Source organism: Brienomyrus brachyistius, chromosome 15 (assembly GCF_023856365.1).
Source record: "Brienomyrus brachyistius isolate T26 chromosome 15, BBRACH_0.4, whole genome shotgun sequence".
NCBI lineage: Eukaryota > Metazoa > Chordata > Actinopteri > Osteoglossiformes > Mormyridae > Brienomyrus > Brienomyrus brachyistius.
Genome location: NC_064547.1, coordinates 17,609,788 through 17,630,723, shown reverse-complemented (window position 1 = coordinate 17,630,723; position 20,936 = coordinate 17,609,788). Strand labels below are relative to the sequence as shown.

Here is a 20,936-nt window from a genome sequence, read left to right as displayed (position 1 = left end):
GCTGTTTACAAAGCTCTGCCAACTTGCTGCTGCAGGACATAATTCAATAATTCTATTTATGGCTCACATGCAAGACATTATTGACTGTCCTTGCCCTGCAGCTAATTCCTCTTTGGAACTGTCTAAGAATTATTGAACAGAACAATCCATTTGTACATGCCAGGGAAAAAGAAGAGAATGAGACAAAACAGTCAAACCTGATCAGGAAATGTGGTCTCCCTCAGTTCCAGATCTTCTTCTGCATAGGTAAGAATGGTCTTCAGGGAACGCCGAAGAAATTCTTCATTGAAATTTTGGGAGGTTCCCACCAGTGAAGACAGGGACATGGTCACCTGCATCTTCACCCTTGCGAAGTTCTACAAAGGAATGATTGACGAGGGGAGATATACTGAAAGGTGCTGAGGTAATACCAATAATGAGGACTACTCCATTGTTCAACACCCTGACCCTCAAGGTCGGGACAGAGTCATCTTTTACTGCGATGGACCTGGACTCACATTTCCGATCTCAAAGTTCTGCCTCATGAGCAGGTAGAGGGAGGCACTGGCGTGAGCGCGGATAGTGCCGATGCTGCTGCTGCAGTTCCTCAGGAGCCGCAGGCAGAGATCAGCACACTGCTCAGTCTCCTCCTCAAACAGCAGCTCTGGGAACTGCCAGGGACGCCGGCAGACGGACAAAGACAGAAGCAATGGGCCAAATCAGCACCTCAGCCACAGGTCAGCATCCCACAGGTCAAATTCTCATGATGTCAATGATGCGCTACATGAACCTCAACCAGATCTAACATCATCACCTCCAACCTGGCCTTCAAGAAATCCTTGGCACACAGGCAATGCAACCTGACCCCATTCAATTCCCGAACAAAGTCAAGAAAGAAGACAAAGTTAAAGAGGGAGACTGTGGTCACCTTGGAGACGAGGGCCCTCTGTGTGGCGAAGCAGTGCTGCAGGTAGACGGCGCTCTGGTTGCATGCCATACTGTGCAGGAGGACCTTCAGGACCCCTCCCAGAATGCTCTCCTTCGACTCGGTGACTGACACAGTCTACAGGGAAGTACAGGAGGCAAGCGGATGCACAACAGATGCTGTTAAAATGGCAGACTACAGGCATCCAGCACAATCCTGGCCAGACTGTTTACATTCTAAAATGCACAATCCTGCAGTATCTCTGACTATTACGCTGTTATGCTGCAGAATTTGTGTGGTTGCCTCAGATTTAAGCTCAAGCAGTTTATCAGTGTGGTAATACTGGGTAACGATGGTCCCTGTTACGATATTTCAACTTTACGATGGGTATTCAAATTCCATTCTGTTTATCACTTTCAGTACAGTATTTAAGAAATTTCATGAGATATTCGACACTGTATTATAAAACAGGCCTTGTGTTAATGAATTTGCCCAGCTGCAGGCGAATGTAAATTCTATGCGTGTTTATGGTAGACTAGGCTAGGCTATGATGTTTGTTAAGTTAGGTGTACTGTATTAAAATGCATTTTTGCCTTACGATGTTTTCGCCTTATGACGGGTTTGTCGGAGCGTAAACCCATCATAACCAGGCTGCACTTGACAAATATTTGACAAAGTAAGTTCTCAACCACTTGTAGCTGGATGCGAACAGGCAAACACACAAACAGGGTGACTGTTAGTTATTGCAACGTTTTGTCGAGGTTAAGTGATAATTATTTTCCGTAGGTCCTGGGAGAAATCACAATTTCTGTGGCTTCCTCCCGGATAATACCTGCACGACGATCTCTAGAGTGTCCAGGATGATCAGATTGGCCTCGGTTGCCAGATTGCCATCAATCAGCGCCTCGTGCTCCAGCTCTGCCCTGGTTCTGTTACAGAGAGAGCAGAAGTCAGCCGAGCAGCTGGCGAAGCAGCAGGACGTGCTGAGGGGTCACGCTGCCCTAAAGCGGGATTTGGGTGGAGGGGGCTCAAACAGATTAAAGCTTGTCCCCCCCCCCGGAGTAACGGGCAGTCCTTAAACCTACGTTATAACAGAGATCGGGGGGGAGGGAGGGGGGTTGTGGTAGGTGGTATTGGCCAGAGAGAAGGGTGGGTGGGGACACATACAAACAAAAATGCCTGCCACATGCCTGCTTTGGACACCCCCTTGGTCATGCACGCGCCCCACAGAGGGATTTAATGTTCAACGGGGGGCAGGAAAGACAGAACCAGCCCAGGATTCTGGAACCGCCAAAACAGGAAGATGGGATTCCCCAGAGGCCATGCTCTGACCACGCCCACTCAGGGCCACGTGCATTCGGCGAAACCAGCCTGACGCTTGCTTGGACCCGTAACGCAAGTCCGCGACCACTTTACACAGCTATATGGCATCAAGTTAGAAGGCAGCCATGAACAACGCCGTCACTCAGCTTGTTCACGGTGTACGGTAGGTTAACTGTTACTGCCTTAACACTGTCAGACCTGGACAGAAGCACAACTCACCACAACACAAGAAGGGTTACCAAAGGACCCCCCTCCCCACCCAAAAAAGCAGGCGCCATTTTAAAAAATTGGTTAAATGCACAGCGTTAAACTAAAAGGAAATAAAAACAAACAAAGCACCATTAATGAAGGGGAAGCAGGCGGTAAACGGAAGCAGCACACTTTGGGTTTACAGTACCTGACCGCTTTCTGGCTCCTAAAACACACAGCACACGAGGAAACACACGAAGGAAGGGAGTCAATGCACACGCGTGTACCGTACATAACCCGCAACGGCAGCAGAGGACCCCGCCCAAGTCCCGCCCACCTGCACCAACACCCAATGAGAACCCAGACGGCTGATGATGGACAGAGGAGGAATAGCGCTGATAATGGACGCCGATACAGAACAGGCGGGTGACTCAGGTGCACGACTCCCGTCGTCAGACAGGACCACCAAGATCAATGAGGCTGGGGGCCCAGAGTGGAGACCCAATTTACTGAGACCCTAAGGACCCACAGACCATCCCACACCTGAAAAGAGGTGAGATCTCCGCTTATATGAAGGGCTGTGCACACATTTCCTGATGTGAAGTTTAGAACCAAGATGGTGTAGCCAAGATATTTTAAAAAAAAAAGGATCAAATGAGCTCGTTTAACTCTTCGGTGATCTTTGAATATGAAATGCTGCTATTTCTGAAAGTCTGGCAGAGTCGGGGAACAAAAATTAGCTGGAGTGAGAGAAACGTAATGCCAAACCTTTATAAAACAAGAGGCACTAATTAAGACTGCATTCCATCAAATTGACAAAGGGAAAGACAAGATGACCTTCACAGCAATGGACCTGGCCTGCTTTGTGCAGATGCAGCAAGAGTGACAGCATTCATCATAAGAATGGCAGTGTGGCCAGCCTTTAGTAAGCTTTAGTGAGCCCGCGATGTCTTCACAGCAGGAATCAGACTGAATGCATAACAGGAGTGCTAAAACTCTGAAGTGTTGTCCCAGATGCTGAGCATGACCTGCCAGGTTACTATTTAACTGAGGAAGTCAACAGCGTGGTCTTGCGTAACCAGGAGGGAAAAAACTGTCACAAAAGTAGCCCTTGTGCCGTGTTTGCCAGCGGGATAAGTAAGAGAAGCGTACTTGTCCATCTTCTCGCTGTTCTGCCGCCAGTGGGTCATGTCCTTTCTCCAGCGCAGGTTCTCCTGGCTCCCAAAGGCACTCCCAGAGGGACTCCTCTCTGTACAAGAACAGACAGGCCATTGGAGGCCAAGCAAACCCGAACACATGCACTGTGAAAGTGGGTCTACCAAGCTCATATCCCATCCCACACGGTACCCACCAAGTTGCCCCCGGCTACGTCGGACCATCTCTTGCCGGGCCCCGATGCTGCCCAGGATGGCCTCCTCCAGCTTGGCCTTCATGTCTTTGGACTTCTTGAAGGTCAGGCTATTCATCCTTTCAAAGGATTTCTTCCCCTATGCGGTAGGACACCCATAGACATTCAGGATGTGTGGGTAGCTCCACGGCTTGCCTGCGGCCTGGAGTCGCAGAGCATTGGGGCCTACCTTGTACTCAAAACAGGAGACGCAGAGGTAGAGCAAGTCCAGGAGTCGGTTGAGCTGCGAGACAGATAGGTCTGTGAACCACTTCTGCAGGACCATTTCGTCGGCGTTCTTGAGGACCCAAAGCAGGCAGATGAGCAGGCTACGGCTGGACTCGGCAGAGAAGGAACCATGCTGACGAGCGTTCTGGGGATAAGGGCGGGTGGAGGTTACACTTTTCACGAGGCGCACAATGCTGGAGAACATCTCGGACTTCCACAGTAGTCAGTAGTCATGTGAGCAGCAGTCAATTGTAGACAGAAACAAAAAGAGTCAAATGGAAGTCAAATATGAAAAGTAGCAGATTTGATCATCGGGAAGCTAATGAGACGAAGCTACAGTGTCAGCCATTACCTGCGGGTTCAGCAGGAAGCTGCTGGGCCGAGACATCTGGGGCACCGGCGTCCCGGCGATGGCCATAGCCACAGTTTGGCTGATCATGCTGTTCGCCTCGGCCTCATGGTCATCGACCCCAGCGGCGCCAGGACGCCCCCATTGGTTGTGAGACTCTAAAAAAGGTAAACAGCCCGAGTGAATACTACTACACTTCATTGTTGCCAGCAGGCCACGCCAAACTGTTTACCGCAAGCACAGTATTTGCTCAGCGAAAGAGAGTATTACCCGTGAAGTCGTGAAGCTGGGGCAAGGTTTCCATGACAATGCCTATCAGTGGCAGATAGAGCATGGCAACCCGGGCCTTGACTTCAGCATCTGCGTACCGGGGGTCTGAGTCGTGGCTGGACAGCAGGTTGTGCACCACGCTGATGACCTTTTTGTGCAAACCAAACATCCTACACAATAACAGCAGGACACGGGGTCAAAGACAGCGATTTGGGTCTAAAGAAGCCCCAAACAAAAGCAGTCAAACTGGTAACACTGGAGAGATCACTGGGCAGAAACAATTAAAAAAAATATATATACACAGAGACTCCGGTTTCCCCCCACAGTCCAAAGGCATGCTGAGGCTAATTGGAGTTGCTAAATTGCCCGTAGGTGTGCATGTGTGAGTGAATGGTGTGTGAGTGTGCCCTGCGATGGGCTGGCCCCCCCATCCTTATGCCCATTGCTTCTGGGATAGGCTCCAGACCCCCCGCGACCCAGTAGGATAAGCGGTTTGGAAAATGGATGGATGGATGGATGGATATACAGACAGAGTTGGTTTGGAGTAGGAATGAGTATCATCCTGGATGGATGCATGGGTGAGAAAATAGATGGACACATCAGTGTACTGACCCATCTGCCTCTGGGTCAAGAATGACCGCCAGCTCGGAGAGTACCAGCCCCGCGAGGTAGTGCTGTTCCCGAAATGGCACGGACAGCTCGAACATATTGGCAATCTTCTGGTCCTGGACATGGGTGGAGAAGCCAGAGCTCTGCAAACACAAAGAACACCACACAGACTCAAACAAGCTCAAGAATGCTTGGGAGCAGCAGCATTAACCCATCAGACACACTGCAGGAACAATGCTCCACAGGTCAGACATCACGCAGGTTTGATGCGACGGGAACGTCCGGCAAGAGGCAGCCCACCTGCGACGTGGCAGAGGAGACGGAGGGGGACGGTGAGGCAGGAGGCGTGAGGAGGCTGCAGGGCAGGTTGAGCGTCACATAGTGCTCGTGACTACTGACGATTCGCAAGAAGTCCAGCCGGAGGGACTCCAGCGTAGGGTTTTGTAGGGCGTATAGCTTCATGGAGACCTGTGGGTAATGGTGCAAGAGGTCAAAAAACATGCAAGGAAGAACACTTCTTATGTTCAGGGCTCGAAGGGGAGCCTCTGATCCTCCTACCTGCTTCCAGTAGGTCTTGACGAGGCAGAACACAAAGCCCCTATCCATGACTGAAAGAAGGTCATTGAGGAAGAACGCTAAGCTGTTGTTCAATCGCTCTACCAGCTCCAGGTCCTAAAGAGAGATGAGGTCAAAGGTCACGTCACAAACATATGAGTCATCTCCAAAAATGAAGTGCTGGTGTAACCCAACCCACTCACCTTCTGGAACCTGGAAACGATGTCACCTGCAATGGTGCTAACCAGGGCCGCGATGTCATCCATGAATCGCTCGGGGAACCGGTTCTTCCGTGGGGATTCCAGCCGGTCAGTGAAGTACAGGTGGTGGATGATGCTCTTGACCTACAAATATGGGAGGGGGGGAAGCGGTTGGAGGAAGCCAATGGCTCATCAAGAAAGAGGACATTAGGAACATGAGCTCTGCTTTCCCAGTCCTACCATAAGCTCAAAAAAGAACCAGGCTTGCTGCAAGGCTCCTTCCCGGACACTTCCGCTGCTCACCACCCACTGCAGGGCCAGCTCTTCATGGAACAGCTGGTAATGGATACATACGACGTGAAGAGCAACAGTGCAACACCGGCAGGTCACCTACCTCTCCAATACCATGAGATATCAACACTTCCTGGGGAAAAATGAATCAGTCATTTCACATATTCTTACTTATCCCTACAGAAGCGAGAAGGGTGGATTTAAAGGAAGAGGTCACAATCCACTGGCTGCAGGGTCTCAAAACGTCGAAACAAGTACCGAAAGGGGAGGATTCATTAAAACCAGAGTGTTAAAGTCCTAGAGGAACCGCACCTTCATCCGAACAAAGCCTCCAGTGACTGCTGGACAATTTGTCCCAGATCTCAAATTTCGCATTAAGGAGCTGTGTAATGGCACTTCCTAAACACATTCAACAAGGCTTCATTTTTACCGGATTTACTGGACACCTGGCCAGGTGGTCAGAACCACCAGGCACATATATGACACAGATAGAAGCGGGCATGAGGGCAGGGGGGCGTGGCATAGGGAGGCCGCCCCGCTCTGGTGTTCTACCTTTTTGGTCGGCAAACGTCCAGTTAATGTTTGCAAGAAACTGGCGGTCTCAGCGTGCGATGACATGCGATTGCCACCACGCTCCATGGCCTATGGGTGGAGATGGATGAAGGGCAACAGATTAGAGAGGAAACCGGAGCCCGTGTCAGACACAACCTGCCATCCAAAGTCACACAGGCATACTGCCACTGCTCAAACACCTACACAGGCATACTGCCACTGCTCAAACACCTACACAGGCATACTGCCACTGCTCAAACACACACACACCACAACTGCCTGTGACCAAGCACACATACACAGGAAATGCCCTTGGCAAAACACACACACACACACACACACACACACACACACACACACACACACACACACACACACACACACACACACACACACAGACCCACAAAAGTGCCTTGCACATCTCTCTTTAATGTTCCATTAACTAAACTGTGGTTTGACTTAACCATTCCTAATTGTAACCCCAGTACTCAGAAGTGACTTTAAACATTTTGTCCATCTTGTTAAAACAGCACAAACTTGGTTGGTGGCTGATTAAAAGTGATATCTGCAGGGTCGAAGACTCAAAATGCAACCATTCAAAAAAAACACAAATACATTATTACTGTTACAGCAATCACAAGCATGCCCACATGCAAGACCAGATATCCGGATGAACCACACTGTAATCAAAATGGAAATCAAAAGAGCCACTCATGTTTTCACTAGTGTACAGGCGTGTCTGTAACCACAGACACAGGAAGATCAGCCCCAAACCAAACATTTACTTTGCGACAACAAAAACGAAACAAAACAGGCGACAAAGAATGACAAGCCTCCAAATAGTCAGAAAGTTCCGCAGCGTCCGACCGCTGCAGGACGCTTGAGGACACACTGAATGGGGCGAAGCGTCACAATGCAGCAGAGGGCACAAGTGTAAGACGCGCTGATCCAAAGTGTGACAGAGATTAAGGGAGAGGGACACCGGAGCTTTAACGACACCGGCTAGAACCGCTGGGTCAGAGACCACAGACGACCACAGACACAGCCACAGACACGGCCACAGACATGGCCACAGGCCCAACACAGAGCAGACGTGTCGCCAGGCACACTCAGCATCACAGACACGGGGCACGGCAAAGCATGACAGAGAGCATGCTGGGAGTGATAGGGTGGGGGGGTGGGCACACATGCAGAATCCCCAACATGCACGACCCAAACAGCGAGAGGCACAAATACAGGAAAGCATGCGTGGGTTGAGTTTGAAGGAGAAGGGTTTTTTAAGAAGGGTGGCAACGGTGGTATGAGGAAGCAGGAGGGTAGGATGTGTTGACCTCTGAACCGCCGACTCGGAATGAGAGGCCAGACTTAGCCGTGGGTTATGTGGATGGGTGGGGGGGTAAAATGGAGGTTGGACATGCTCATGGACTCAATCCCTGTTTCTCTGCAGGAAGCTTGAGTCTGGTGAGCATGAAGAACTACAACTGTTAGTTCTGGAGGGCCACCAGGCTGGTGTAGCTGCCCAAGCCACACCCAGAACCCCACACCACCCTCACTGTAACCTCGCCGTGTGGCATCTGCTCCACAAACTGAGAGGGGACCACCTGACACAGGCAGGCCTCGTTATTCTACGGAGCCTGAAAAGCCTGGACCAAGCAGGCTTCTGGGATACTCAATGTAATAGAGGTAGGAAATTCTCAACCGGAAGGCGGTTAAGAGGTCAAAAGGGACCCTAAGGTCTGGTGGTGAGAGGGTGGGAGGGTGGGAGGGTGAGAGGGTGCTAGGCAACGCTGGTGGTGGTGATATGATTTTGGGAATGAACCACCTGCGAGGAGTCGGAGGCAGAGCCAGGGCTGGATCCCCAGGGGGCGCCCTTGCACCCCACCGTGTTTACCCAGGAGTTGGAGCGGTCTAAGCCCTGCGAGGGGGGGGGGGGGAGGGCAGGCAAGCGTAGCACAGGTAAGGGAAAGGCAAGAGGTCAAAGGTCATAAGCGCTGACAGGAAGCCAGAGTTAGACTTCACATGTGAAGGCAAGGAAAGGGACTCCCCTCATTCAAGCCATAAAGCATAGAAATGGAGACCGCATGTCTAGAGCAGGAAAGACCCCAACTCAGGGCGAACAGAGCAATAGTCAGAGAAAATCATTACTGTGTGATTTAAGTCAACAGAAGAAGAATCCAGCAGCACAGGAAATGAAAAAGCATTAATTTGACCAGATAGGGTTCTAGAAGATAACAGGAGACATGAAGACTTTCAGGGTTACAAAAGGGCTTTTGAGGTTCCAAATTCTGGTCCTGTAGGCTTCACTCCTACACACTTTCCAGTCTACCTTAAATTTCTTTAAGTTAATGAACAGGGACCAATGCAGAAATGTTTGTCCCCTGCAGTCCAGGTTTAGACCCAATTCCAATATTTTGAAGATCTCCAAGAAAAAACCCAAAGTTTTGCAACCTCATTACTTTATGTGTTCTAGCCCAGAATTTTTAAATCGGCCTAATTTGCATGAAAGACCTGATATGGAAAAGAAATTGGAATTCAGTCTTTGCCCAAAGGTATAAACACAGCCTTCGTTACATTTCACGTTAACATTAGGAAATAAAGCGAATGAATTCAGCGAGCCATGCTAACGATTCATAAATTAGCCAATGCTGCCGCTAGCTGGTAAGTATGTTGTCATGGTGGGACGGTGGCCAGACTGACATGTGCCGGCGTTACTGAGAATGGTACCGCTACGCCACGCTACCTGCCGGTCTCTGCTTCGACTCCCAGGTTCACATGAATGTAATATAACACGGGTTACAACATATATCTAAAAAAAATGTATTAAATCTATAAAAATCAAATTTAGGTGCTTCAAAATCAACAGATATATCACCTTATGCTGGCCATTGAATCTTTTGAGAAAGTTGTACAGGTCATTAAAACACCGTTTAACATTCTTTACCTTACTCCCAATTATGGAGCGAACTTCATCATCCGGAGAGGTCGGCGTTCCGGAAATGTCCGGGTTGCTGTTGCTCAGGCTGCGTGAGCGGTTGAGGTTGAGGCTGGCAGGCCTGACCGCTGACCGCGCCATTGTGGCGTAGTGGACTGACCCCCCCAGCCCCCCTGGTCCTGGGGACAGAGATACAGGGTGTTAACGCGGAGGCCTCCATCACAGACAGGTTCATAAACACCATACCAACGCGGTCAGGATGTGATCAGGCTCGCGGGTTTGCCGTCATGGAGGAAAATGAGAAATCACAGGCTGTGTGTGGCCTGGTGAAGTGTGGTCAGGAAATGGACACCCTCAGGCGGGGGGCGCTGTGCAGGATTACACTACTGCCATGAGGTTTTACTAGGGGGCCGGTGGGCACCTGGCAAGGGCGAGTTGGGGTCCATGTTGGGCAGCCGGAAGACGTAGTGGATGTAGGAGGAGAGCAGGCTGTTGCGGCCATGCTGGTCCTGGGCATCTAGATACTTGTGCAGGCAGTTCACAATGGAGGCCATGGCTTCAAAGGAAACCTGGCCAAGGTTCACTGGGAGCAGAAAAGCGCGAGTCACACCGGGAAGGCGCTATAAAGGCGATTCGCAGTCATGTTGGGGTTTGACGGTTCACACTGGTTCTGAAGACCTCACAGGTGGAGATGTATGCATCTTGGCTTTAGACACACACACACACACACACACACACACACACACACACACACACACACACACACACAGATAGTATTTTGATCTTTTGTGGGGACCCTCTGTTCATTTCAATGGGAAAACCCCTAATCCCAACAATGACAACCTTATAAAACCCGAAAAATGTCCCCACAAGTTAAAAAAGATACAGATTTTTCATCTCATTCTGAAGAAATATGGTCCCCACAATGTAATAATTACCAAAACACACACACACACAGAGCTAGAGATGTACCTATCTGCCCCGCGATGACTGGCGGCCGCACCACCAGCAGGACCAGTTTGTCCAGTAGCAGGTGCAGGAAGCGCACGACGGGCTCTAGCTGGGAGGAGCTCAGGGCCGCGATGCTGGCCTTAAGCTCCGCCTCCAGGTTGTTCTCCATGATGCGCATGTCGCCGATGCGCACAGGGAACATGTGCTCATCCAGCGCATGGACCAGCGCAAAGAACTTATCCAGGTACTGGTCCTGGAGAGGTTCGGGGCATACAAAGGTCAAACAGGAAGACCCAGGAAGCAGAACACTGCAGGCCATCAAGGGCATGAAAAACAGTCACATGATCTGTCAATCAAACAGTATATCCAGTTTGTAATATAAAGACAATTACATGACTAGTTCAGTCATACAAAGTGTATATTTTATCAAATCCGTGTTGTGACCAAAATTGGGTCTCCTAGGCTCTGCTTTATTGTGTGACAAAACATCTTAGCTCAGTTATGCTTCATTTACCCACCTACTACGCATAAAGGTGGACAAAAAAAGCTTTGAAGCCTCTCTTCTCAGTTTCATTGTCATTGGAGTTACGGTTCTGTTTTTTTTTTTTACAGTTTTGCCTTCGCAGGGCTGTGCCGACAAGCCGGAAAGATGCTAGTATCACGACGCCTACAGGGAAATACCTGCGTGTGGATGGTTGAAACAGTCACCACTTCCACATTGAAGACCCCCCGGTGGTTATCCACCCATTTCATTCCAGGAAGAGGAACCTAGACACAAATTAATTCCATGTAAGTGACGTTTTTTTCCCCACAAGACGATTAGTGAATTTACAGGTGAAATTTTACACAGGTTCCCGAATCACAGAATTAATGCTTTAATCATTAATGGCCTATTTTGAACACTGGCGTTAGGAAAATATCGGGGGGGGGGGGATTTTGCAGGAGGAGAACCCCAAAATTCGGCCAATCACTAAGCTCGTTTCAGACACGGATGCGAGGCACCCACTCACATCTGGCGAGAGAACGGAGTAGGACTGCGGGGGCTTCTCCAGGGATACCGGCAGGCAAAAATGTCCCGTCCGCAGCCTCCCATTCTGAAGCATCGGGATCCACTGGAGGAGCAGAAGGAAGAGACCAACACATTACTGCATTAGTGCACCACGCCCAGAAAGGGCACTGCAGTCAGACCAATGAGCTATATCACTTTGGGAAAATTACGAAACAATAAGTGGCCACTTTGCCACGCAGTCACGTGATCAGGGTGCAGTCACGTGATCAGGGTGCAGTCACGTGATCAGGGTGCAGTCACGTGATCAGGGTGCAGTCACATGATACCGTGTATCCCACTGGTGTCTCCAGGGGGGTGTTCTGCTTCTGCTGACAGCTGACATGGTAGAAGGTGAACAGGATGTGGTGATGGTCGGTCAGCGACGCCGGCAGCTTGATCTTCACCTCGTCGTGGAAGTCAGGGGATCTGCAAGCAAGCAGGTGATTAACAGTGAAGAGGGGAACCACACAATGGACAGCCCTCCTGCCAGGCAGTGAGTTAAGTGCCATGCTGGCGGAAATGCAATATCAAGTAGACAACACCCCACTCAAGCTTTATCCAGGGGGCAGAAGAAAAGAAATCAACAAATTGAATATGGACGACACCGTACTCCCTGAATGCTCGCAATGCTAAATAACTGCTCATAGGAGAGGAAGTGAGTCCAACCAATCTGATGTCTGGGCTGCTTGGACCCACCTCCTCTGCAATGTGATTGGTTCTCTAACATTTTTGTGTAAATAAAACTCCCATGAGCTAAATAACAGCCTTATTAGGTTCTTGCGTTGACAGAAGTTGCGGTGCAGCTCCTCTTCCAATACAGCTCACATTTGAACCTGCTCAGTCATTCTAAGCTCAGCCTAGCCACACCTATGCAAACGTCTATTTCTCTTACTTGTACGTTGCTTTGGACAATATAGTGTCTGCTAAATACAATAAAGGTAAATAAGTACAGCGTCTTGCGGCATCTCTCAGGCCTGACTTTTGAATGGTGTCATTTAAACCGGATTTCCAAATTTTGCAAACAGCACTCAAATACACTCTCTCTCAGTGACTAAATATAGACATCACTAAAAATCTTCTGATCAAAAGTGGAAAACCGGTACAAAGCAAAATTATATATTCAACCATAAATAAACATGCATACAGATAAAAGGGACTCCAGTTTCAGCCCCACTGGAGAGATTAGGAAGGGGGCCGTAAAGCTGACAGGGCACGCTGAGACGACAGCGAGGAAAATCAGACGAAAGAAGGTGGAAATTATCCATACATGTCCGTTGTGTGAATCCTTAGAAAGCAGACAGTGTCACTAACTTGCCACAGGAAAGCGTTCCCATGGAAACGGAAAGGGGGGGGGGAGCTTACCGGTTATGGTACACCACTGCAGTGTATGCCTCCCTGGCAAACTCGGAGCAGCTGGACTTCCCAAAAATCACCTGGAGAGAGAACATGCAATGGTACGGTCAGCCAGGGGACGCCGGGGCAGAGCCCGGCTGGGGAAACACCTCCGGAAGTCCGGAATGCCCTCGTCACGGTTCTTCCGGAACGTACTGGCATGGCGTTGCTGGCGTCTTCCCCGTTCATGAACTGCACCTTCACGGTGATGTTCCGCGCTGAACCCTGGCGATTGGCAAAGTTCAGACTTTGTGGTTTGACATACAGAAGATTCCTGAAAGGAAATTCAGAAAAAAAAAAATGAATTACTAATAAAACTCTTAATAAACCAGGAAGAAATGGAATAGACACGGCAAAAAAAAATTATTACTACATTTTCAATGCACGTGAGTAACAACTCACTGCTGTCTTCTTATACCTGCTGATCTATATTAACAGACCTCCTCTACATTATTGGTTTAGGACTTGAACTTATAAACCAAAAACTGCTGCTGGTTCAATTCTATTGTTGGGGGGGGGGGTTCGTTGGTAGGGGCTGAGTCCTTGGAGCCGGTATCAATGCGGTTCAGGGTCCTAAGGGGCATTGCTCTTGTGCCTTCAGGGCAAAGTACATCAGCTGCACCGCTAAAGTAAAAAGCGGCCCAGCTAACGAGGGTCGCGGCAAGCCGGCACCCACTGCGAAACAGAGAGCGAGGACACTGCCTCACATTTACGCAAATCTGGGGCATTAGCCCTTATGCAACTTTCAATTACGCCAGACTGACATCCGCCAGAGATTCCTCTATTACTCATCCAGCTGGAGTTTTTAACCAGACTTCCTCTGACTGGTACAGATAGTACAATTACATCAGGTGGGGAGATCAGAAAGAACACAGGGCACTTGGCTCTGTAGGCACGCACTCTATGGCTGCGATCAGAAGGTTGTTGGTTTGAATCCCCTGGCTGGATCATATCACCCATTAACCCCGAAAACTGCTCTGGAGGGGGGGCAGATAAACCCTGGCCTGACCCTGCTCTGTGACCAAGCTTTGCTCTCAAACCTGTTGGAGTGGAAGTGCGTCATGTAAAAATTCTTACCAATAAAGTTTCATTTAAAGCAACAGAGCTATAGAAAAGAGCCTGTGCTTTCTCCAGACTGTCTGAGCACACTGCTTTGGGTTAAATGTGCAGGGTTAGGAGGTGGGCCAGGCTAGAGCCCACAGGAGGCTAGGAGCTGCCCAGACAGCAGGCTGCCCCTGCTGCACCACTGGCGGCCGTGCGGGGGGGGGATGTGCCTGGCTGACCGGATGGAGACAGCCGCCCCCCGTGGTTTGTCATTTCCATGCGAAGCCAGAGCCCCGAGTGTGGGAAAGCGGCCCCCGCTGCGGATACGCGGGCAGCACAGCAGGCTCCCTTTAAGCTGCCCCAGCTGCACCCAGGCATCCGCGGATGTCTCCGAACCCACTTGAAAAGGTTCGTCTCGCTAGCCGCCGCTCTGATGTCAGCTTGAGGAATGTTCCGGCGGCGGTTTCCAGGGGAACAAGGCACTGGGGATGGCTTTTTGAAACTATGCTGGGGTGACTGGTGGTGGACCCTAAGCGACTGGTTAAACAGTCATTTAGCAGCGTCTATTGAGCCTAAAAACAGAACGAGAGAGAGTTACCCCTTCTTGCTTCTTGTAGTTAAGATACCCTTCCCTGCCACATAAGTATGAACAGAATAGTGCTCAGCATGAAAAGGTGTCCAGTACATTGCAATCAGTGTCAGAGAAACACTGGCGTTAAACAATTTGAAGAGAGACACTCATTATAAAATGAACATTCGAGTGGATCGACCCCACGTCCACTAAATGCCAGATACGCTCTCCATCCAACCCAACAGGTGCATGAGACTCAATACTCGAGGAGAAGGTCCCGACAGGGCAGAGCAGGGCAATCAGAGACAGCTGTGCCCAAGATAGATAGTTTATTTCAGGCTGGTTTGATGATTATAGAACTCTTCCCAGAACAGCAGCGGAAGCAAGCAAACGGGCTATAAGAGAAACAGGCGATAAGAGAATCGGGCAGAACCAAGTCCAGTGAAAGAAACTGGAAGAGGTTAGGACAGGTTTGCATATTAGATTCGGCAGTGAGTGAGATTCATTACATATTTTTGTGTTGTGGGAGGTGCTGGTGTGAGAGGTTGTGAGTTCAGAACATAATACACAAACATTCATGTTACATTTAGCAGATGCTAATATCCAAAGCATCATGCATATTTGACACAGCAAAGTCAACCAGCCCCTGGGGAAATTGTGGGTTACGGGCCTTACTCAAGGGCCCAATGGTGAGATCACTCTGCCTATTCTGGGATTCGAACCAGCGACCTCCTGATGACAGGCGCAAGTGTCCTAACCCACTGAGTCCCACATGTGCAACAAACGAGGTTCAACTGATCCAAGTCACACACTGCGTGCTAGAACAAGAACTCATACACACACGTCTGTTAAACTACTAGTCATTGAGAGTGGGACCTTCAGCAGGCTATGGGTTCTTATGCCCTTTGCCTCGAAGGCTGGATCCAACTCAGATCCATCTCATATGCAAGATCAATCACTTTCTAAGAAAAGGTAGTGAGTTCAATAGGATAGTGTGGCAATTTCTGGTACTCCAGGGTTATTGATGTGTCCTCTGTCACAGACACAAAGACACAGACAGGCCAACAGGGGGGGGCAGAGATCCAGAAAGTAAAAATCCAGACCAAGATTTTGTTTCAACCAACTAGTTGAATATAAAGAGTCACAGTCACAGAGTATTCAACCGGTGTGTTAATACAAAATCTTGGTCTGGACTTTTTACTTTCTGGACCTGAAGTATCCACCCCCCCGCAGACGGGGATGAAGGACAAGAGAACCACAGGGCAGGAGAGGACAGAACTGGCCCTCATCCTGCCTGCACACCAGGAACTGTCAACTTCCTGCATGTATGAAGTACAGAGATACAATATAATAAGACCAAGGCCAAGAGCTACAATTGCTCATAAACAGAAGGTTAGCACCTCCAAATCACTTCCTGTAGGAGTGAACGTTCAGCTTAGGGGAAAAAAAATACCACTAACTTCTATTTCTTTGAAGTCTTCAGGCCGAACATAAGGGAAAAAAAAAAGTTAAGAGTAAAGTGCGATAATAAGACATAAGGAATTACGTCGTGCTAAGGAGAGTCTCCTCTGCTTTGCATGCTTGCACTTCAGCGCCGAAGCTGGACAGTTACATATGTCGGATAAATGCAAGAATGACATTTTTATCTGTGTTTCTACACCTATTTATCAAACACTACACGCCATAAGAGGTTTTTTAGTGCCAGGGAAACCCAAGGATAACAACAGTAAATTCAGCTTACAAGCACGGCAGCTCTGAAGTGCCGCTCCCACGTATCAGGAGGGGTTTCAAAATCACCACCAAGAGGGTTTTCATGCTGACTGAGCGACAAGCCAGACCAAGGCGAGTACATGGTATATTATTGATGAGCCGAGCTTATGGTCAGCACACTTAGGACAGTAAGTGCTATTAAAATTTCCCTCCCAAGATCTTTTAAAAACTGAATAGATGGACAAGGGAGATAAATGTTACTTGTGTGAATTACTCCCACTGACTGAAACTCTTGAGAGGTGACAGAGGGTGTATAAGTTCAGGCATAGCTGGGTTAACCATTAGCCAACCCCCCCCCCTTCCCCATCAACCCATCCCACAGGCCACGCCCCCCAACTGTGACCCAGTATATACAGGAACCGAGCCAGCTCTTTTGTCATCCTTTCCACAGAAAGGCAGAACCTCCTGTAACAGGCTCTTAACATCAGAGCAGGCAACCCTGACAATATGAAGCTGGTGTGTCTCCTAGTTTTCTTCGCCCTCCTCAGCATGGAAGCCATGCCAGGCGAGACACGACCCGCAGCGGAGAGCAAATCCCGATTTGCCATGCTCGACGACGTCCAACTGCTGGCCACGGGTTTGCTCCAGCTGGGCCAAAGTCTCAAGGAATTTGTGCAAAAGACCAAGGGCCAGATCAACGACATCTTTCAGAAGCTCAGCATCTTCGACCGCTCGTTCAGCCAGCTCTCCGATGTCACCAACATTATCAAGGAGGAGGAGGAGGAGCTGAAGAAGACCACAACCTTCCTCAAAGCCAACAATGAGGAGATTAAGAATCTCTCGCTGGAGATCAACACCAAGGTGGACAACATCTTGCAGGAACGTAGCCAGCTCCAGACAAAGGTAGGGGGGCTGGAGGAGAAGCTGACAGGTCTCTCCAAAAATATAATCCCCCCAGACCAAATGGTGGAGATCACAGCCCTGAAGGTGAGATCGCTTATGCACGACAAGGACAAATATGTTTCAGAGTACTTCATTATTCACTCGACAGAAGTTCACCAAATGAGCTCCGGGTAATGCTAACAGCTAAAATCCATTAGCATTTCTGGATTTTCATCCATCAACAGTGAGTAGCAGAAAGGTTAAGGGCATGGAGTAATAACCATTGGATACTTTTGGGTACTTGTTCACGTTCCTTGGCCTAATAGTACTATAACAACTGCAGAGATTCAGTAACACTTGTCCCTCTGGATAAGCATTAGCCACAAAGCTAAAATCTAATATAGTGTTCTTTATGAATTACTCAATGTTTTTGCCGCAATTCCCAGGAAATAATTGAGACCCAGGAGAAGAACATCCAGAATCTGCTAAAGGCAGTCAAAGAGCAACATGATCAGCTTGACTATCAAAGCCGGAAGATCAAAAACCTGGAAGAAAAGGTAGGATGAATGTCTCATTTTACAGTTCTCCCTGGGCCTCCGGTGAGCTGTGATGGACCTTGCTAGGATGCTTTTGTCACTTGCGGCAAGTTGTATCAGTCAGTTGTTTCAATGTCAGACAAAATAAACTTCCCTTTACAGCTTAGTACGGATGTTCTCCAAGAAACACTGGAAAAACAAAATTCTAGAATACCAGAGGATCTCTCAGAATACCTCACAAACAGCTCAACCAATACCAGCTTTCACACGATGGGTACGTTTAAATAAATTAAGAAGCATGTACTTCAGTTTTAAATGCAACGAAGTGTTAATTTTTTGGTGAGCTACTGGTGAGGCATTGGGTTGTTCCATAGACCTTCCGGCAGACTGTAAGGAGGTCTTCAACAGAGGAGAGAGGAACAGTGGGGTGTATTCCATACAGCCCAATCAATCAGAGCCATTCAATGTGTACTGCGACATCGCTGCCGGTGAGATACCGAAACATTCATCTCATCACCTTTGTGTCTTTCAAAACGACAACACGCATCCTGCACGCATTCACGCTGTGTGGTATCAAAGTACACTCAAACTCGCAGAAGCAAAACGAGGGACTCGCCACAAGCCGGCGAGATAGAGGAATCTATACCAAGATTACAGGAGATCGTTTAAATTAGGCTAAAAAGAAAGAGGAACCTCTGGTATGCAGAAATCACCGGTACCGTGCCTTGTAGTTCAGATGTTACCTCCCCTGTTAATTCACCTTCACCTTACCACCTGGCAAACAGACGGAGGGGTCACTGTCATACAGCGCAGACAGGATGGGTCGGTGGATTTCGATCAGACTTGGGAGAAGTATGAAAATGGCTTCGGAGATCTCAAGGGTAAGTGATTAGCCTGACCACTGTCAAGACTTCATGGCTCCAAAATTCCACTTTATATCCATCTTCTCTCCAACCAGAACGATCAAAATGGGATTTACACTCAACTCAATAAGAAAGGGCAGTTAGGAACATTAGGAACAAATCTTTTTCACGCCTCTCTACATCCATAGGGTCTCGCTAACAGCCACCGAAACACTCTAGCACTTCCTCTCACGCTAGGAGTACATCCGTAAACTTAAAAGGCAGCAGCTGACAGATCGGTTGCCTCTATTGTTCAGTTTGACGAAGCACCAGCAGCAAATACATCAAGCAAGCTGGAGGACAGCCAACAGACACAATGAGAATGCATTCCGAAAGCCCAGACACCTCTAGCTAGAAAGAGAGAGAGACGTCGATATGACGTCCGCTGCCATAACATCAAGGAAGCCGTAGCACCTCTGTGCTGCCAGAGGGACGACTAATGGACTGTTTGGCCTTCATGCAGAACATCAGTTATGACTTGGCACGGCATGTAAAAGGCCAGCGTTGTTTTTGCACCTCTCCAGCTTGGCTGCCCATGACCCAACTCCTCATAGCAAGTAAAGGAAAAGTGTCATACTGACAATAAACTGTGATACTCTGGCTTATGCGTTACAGGTGAGTTCTGGTTGGGCCTGGAGAAGATCTACACCATTTCCAGACAGGGGGAGTCGATTCTCCTAGTCCAACTGGAAGACTGGAAAGGGGACAGGCACTCCATGGAGTACCAGTTCACCTTGGAGGGCCCCTCTTCGCAGTACACCATCCACTTGCAGCACGCGGCCGGCGATTCTTTGGGTGCCATGACCAACCAAACCAGCGTGAGGTTCTCCACAAAAGATCGCAACAATGCCAACTCAGAAATCAACTGCTCGCAACAACTCACAGGTGATCACAAACCTCATTTCAAATATGTATATATTGGTTTGGGCAACTAATCTCAGGCTTAAAAGACTGAAAGGCCTCCACTGACAAAGATTTGCGTGTTCTGCCTGGGAGCCCTTGAGTGATGTCTGTGCTGATGTTTTGCAGGGGGCTGGTGGTTCAACCCATGTGGAGACGCCAACCTGAATGGGAAGTACATACGGATGAGACCAAAGAGCCAGAAAGAGAGGAAGAGTGGCATCCACTGGAAACCCGACCATGAGAACTCCTGCTTCCTGAAGACCACCAAACTGTCCGTCCGGCATATGCCGCACTGAAGCGAGCAAGACCACAAGCATGCTGCCAACCTCTAGGGCAATAGACTTCCAAGAACAGCCCAGGTAGAGGGGTCTGACTGGCTGCATCGCTGGACTTGATGTTAAAACCACAGAGGATATCGACCTATGAAATTTCAAACGGCTAGGCTGCTGGGGAAAATGTCAAACGCGACCTGTTCAACCATTCGCCCGGCGTAATACGAAGATCCATTATACCAATGAGAAAGCTATTGAAGGACAAGGAAGTCATTTATGAACGTCTTACCATTTCAGAAGGCTAGACTGCGGATCTCTAGCGTGTTTCCTCTTGCTTATCAGTGCATGCGATTCCACATTATGCAACACAACAATGCTGGCACGGACAACCCCGTAACACACAACACACGCCAATCAGTTACAGGCACACGCCAATCAGCTATGACACGCATTCACAGAAACAGCAACTGCAGTAAACTAGACACTTGTTTTGTAGGTGTGTTTTTCATTTGTTTTTTAACTTTATACCAAACTATTTTTCCAGTGGAAGAACATGGTGAGAATAATACTGCTGTTTTTTCCAAACCGCCTGCATGTAGTCCTGTACTGCTATTTTTGGGTCATATTGACTCCTGACAAGTTCCTCTTACAGACTGTATATATTCTGTAATGAATACTGCAGTGTTTATAGGATGACTACTTTCTCTTCGGCAAGCCAAATTAAGTGTTAAGAGGTGTTGCAGGTTTTAAAAGTGATTAAAGAATTTAATTTGAATAAAACCACCCATCTTCTAATCACTTGAAAGCAGAGGGATTTGAATCCCTATACCTGGAGGCAGAGGGGGAAGTTCAGGTGCAGAAAGTAAAAATCCAGACCACGATTTCGTTTCAGCCAATTTGAGTACTCTGTGACTAAATCTTTATACTTAACTGGTT

General features: G+C 48.7%; 2 protein-coding genes across 2 annotated transcripts in view; one reads left to right on the top strand and one right to left on the bottom strand.

The window, feature by feature from the left end:
* Positions 1 to 20,936, bottom strand: part of dock7 (dedicator of cytokinesis 7) — a 44,678-nt gene that overhangs the window by 8,158 nt on the left and 15,584 nt on the right. The window contains 25 exon segments of the mRNA XM_048975881.1: positions 198 to 356; positions 498 to 650; positions 908 to 1,042; positions 1,737 to 1,833; positions 2,625 to 2,642; positions 3,569 to 3,665; positions 3,768 to 3,903; positions 3,994 to 4,176; positions 4,384 to 4,538; positions 4,651 to 4,820; positions 5,263 to 5,402; positions 5,560 to 5,727; positions 5,818 to 5,931; positions 6,018 to 6,158; positions 6,255 to 6,350; positions 6,858 to 6,947; positions 8,680 to 8,772; positions 9,799 to 9,968; positions 10,211 to 10,372; positions 10,762 to 10,993; positions 11,422 to 11,508; positions 11,751 to 11,852; positions 12,076 to 12,214; positions 13,151 to 13,221; positions 13,337 to 13,454. Of these exon segments, the coding sequence (XP_048831838.1) occupies positions 198 to 356; positions 498 to 650; positions 908 to 1,042; positions 1,737 to 1,833; positions 2,625 to 2,642; positions 3,569 to 3,665; positions 3,768 to 3,903; positions 3,994 to 4,176; positions 4,384 to 4,538; positions 4,651 to 4,820; positions 5,263 to 5,402; positions 5,560 to 5,727; positions 5,818 to 5,931; positions 6,018 to 6,158; positions 6,255 to 6,350; positions 6,858 to 6,947; positions 8,680 to 8,772; positions 9,799 to 9,968; positions 10,211 to 10,372; positions 10,762 to 10,993; positions 11,422 to 11,508; positions 11,751 to 11,852; positions 12,076 to 12,214; positions 13,151 to 13,221; positions 13,337 to 13,454 (3,226 nt within the window).
* Positions 16,930 to 20,783, top strand: angptl3 (angiopoietin-like 3). The gene is made up of 7 exons (XM_048975887.1): positions 16,930 to 17,492; positions 17,834 to 17,944; positions 18,086 to 18,197; positions 18,298 to 18,411; positions 18,709 to 18,804; positions 19,441 to 19,710; positions 19,855 to 20,783. The coding sequence occupies exons 1-7, from the start codon at positions 17,013 to 17,015 to the stop codon at positions 20,022 to 20,024; spliced, it is 1,353 nt and encodes a 450-aa protein (XP_048831844.1). The 5' UTR covers positions 16,930 to 17,012; the 3' UTR covers positions 20,025 to 20,783.

Excerpts from the sequence above, each read along its gene's own strand:
- angptl3 (XM_048975887.1), top strand. The coding sequence starts at position 17,013 with ATGAAGCTGGTGTGTCTCCTAGTTTTCTTCGCCCTCCTCAGCATGGAA. Across the intron at positions 17,945-18,085 it reads TCAAAAACCTGGAAGAAAAG|CTTAGTACGGATGTTCTCCA; the intron begins GTAGGATGAATG and ends TTCCCTTTACAG. Across the intron at positions 18,198-18,297 it reads TACCAGCTTTCACACGATGG|ACCTTCCGGCAGACTGTAAG; the intron begins GTACGTTTAAAT and ends GTTGTTCCATAG.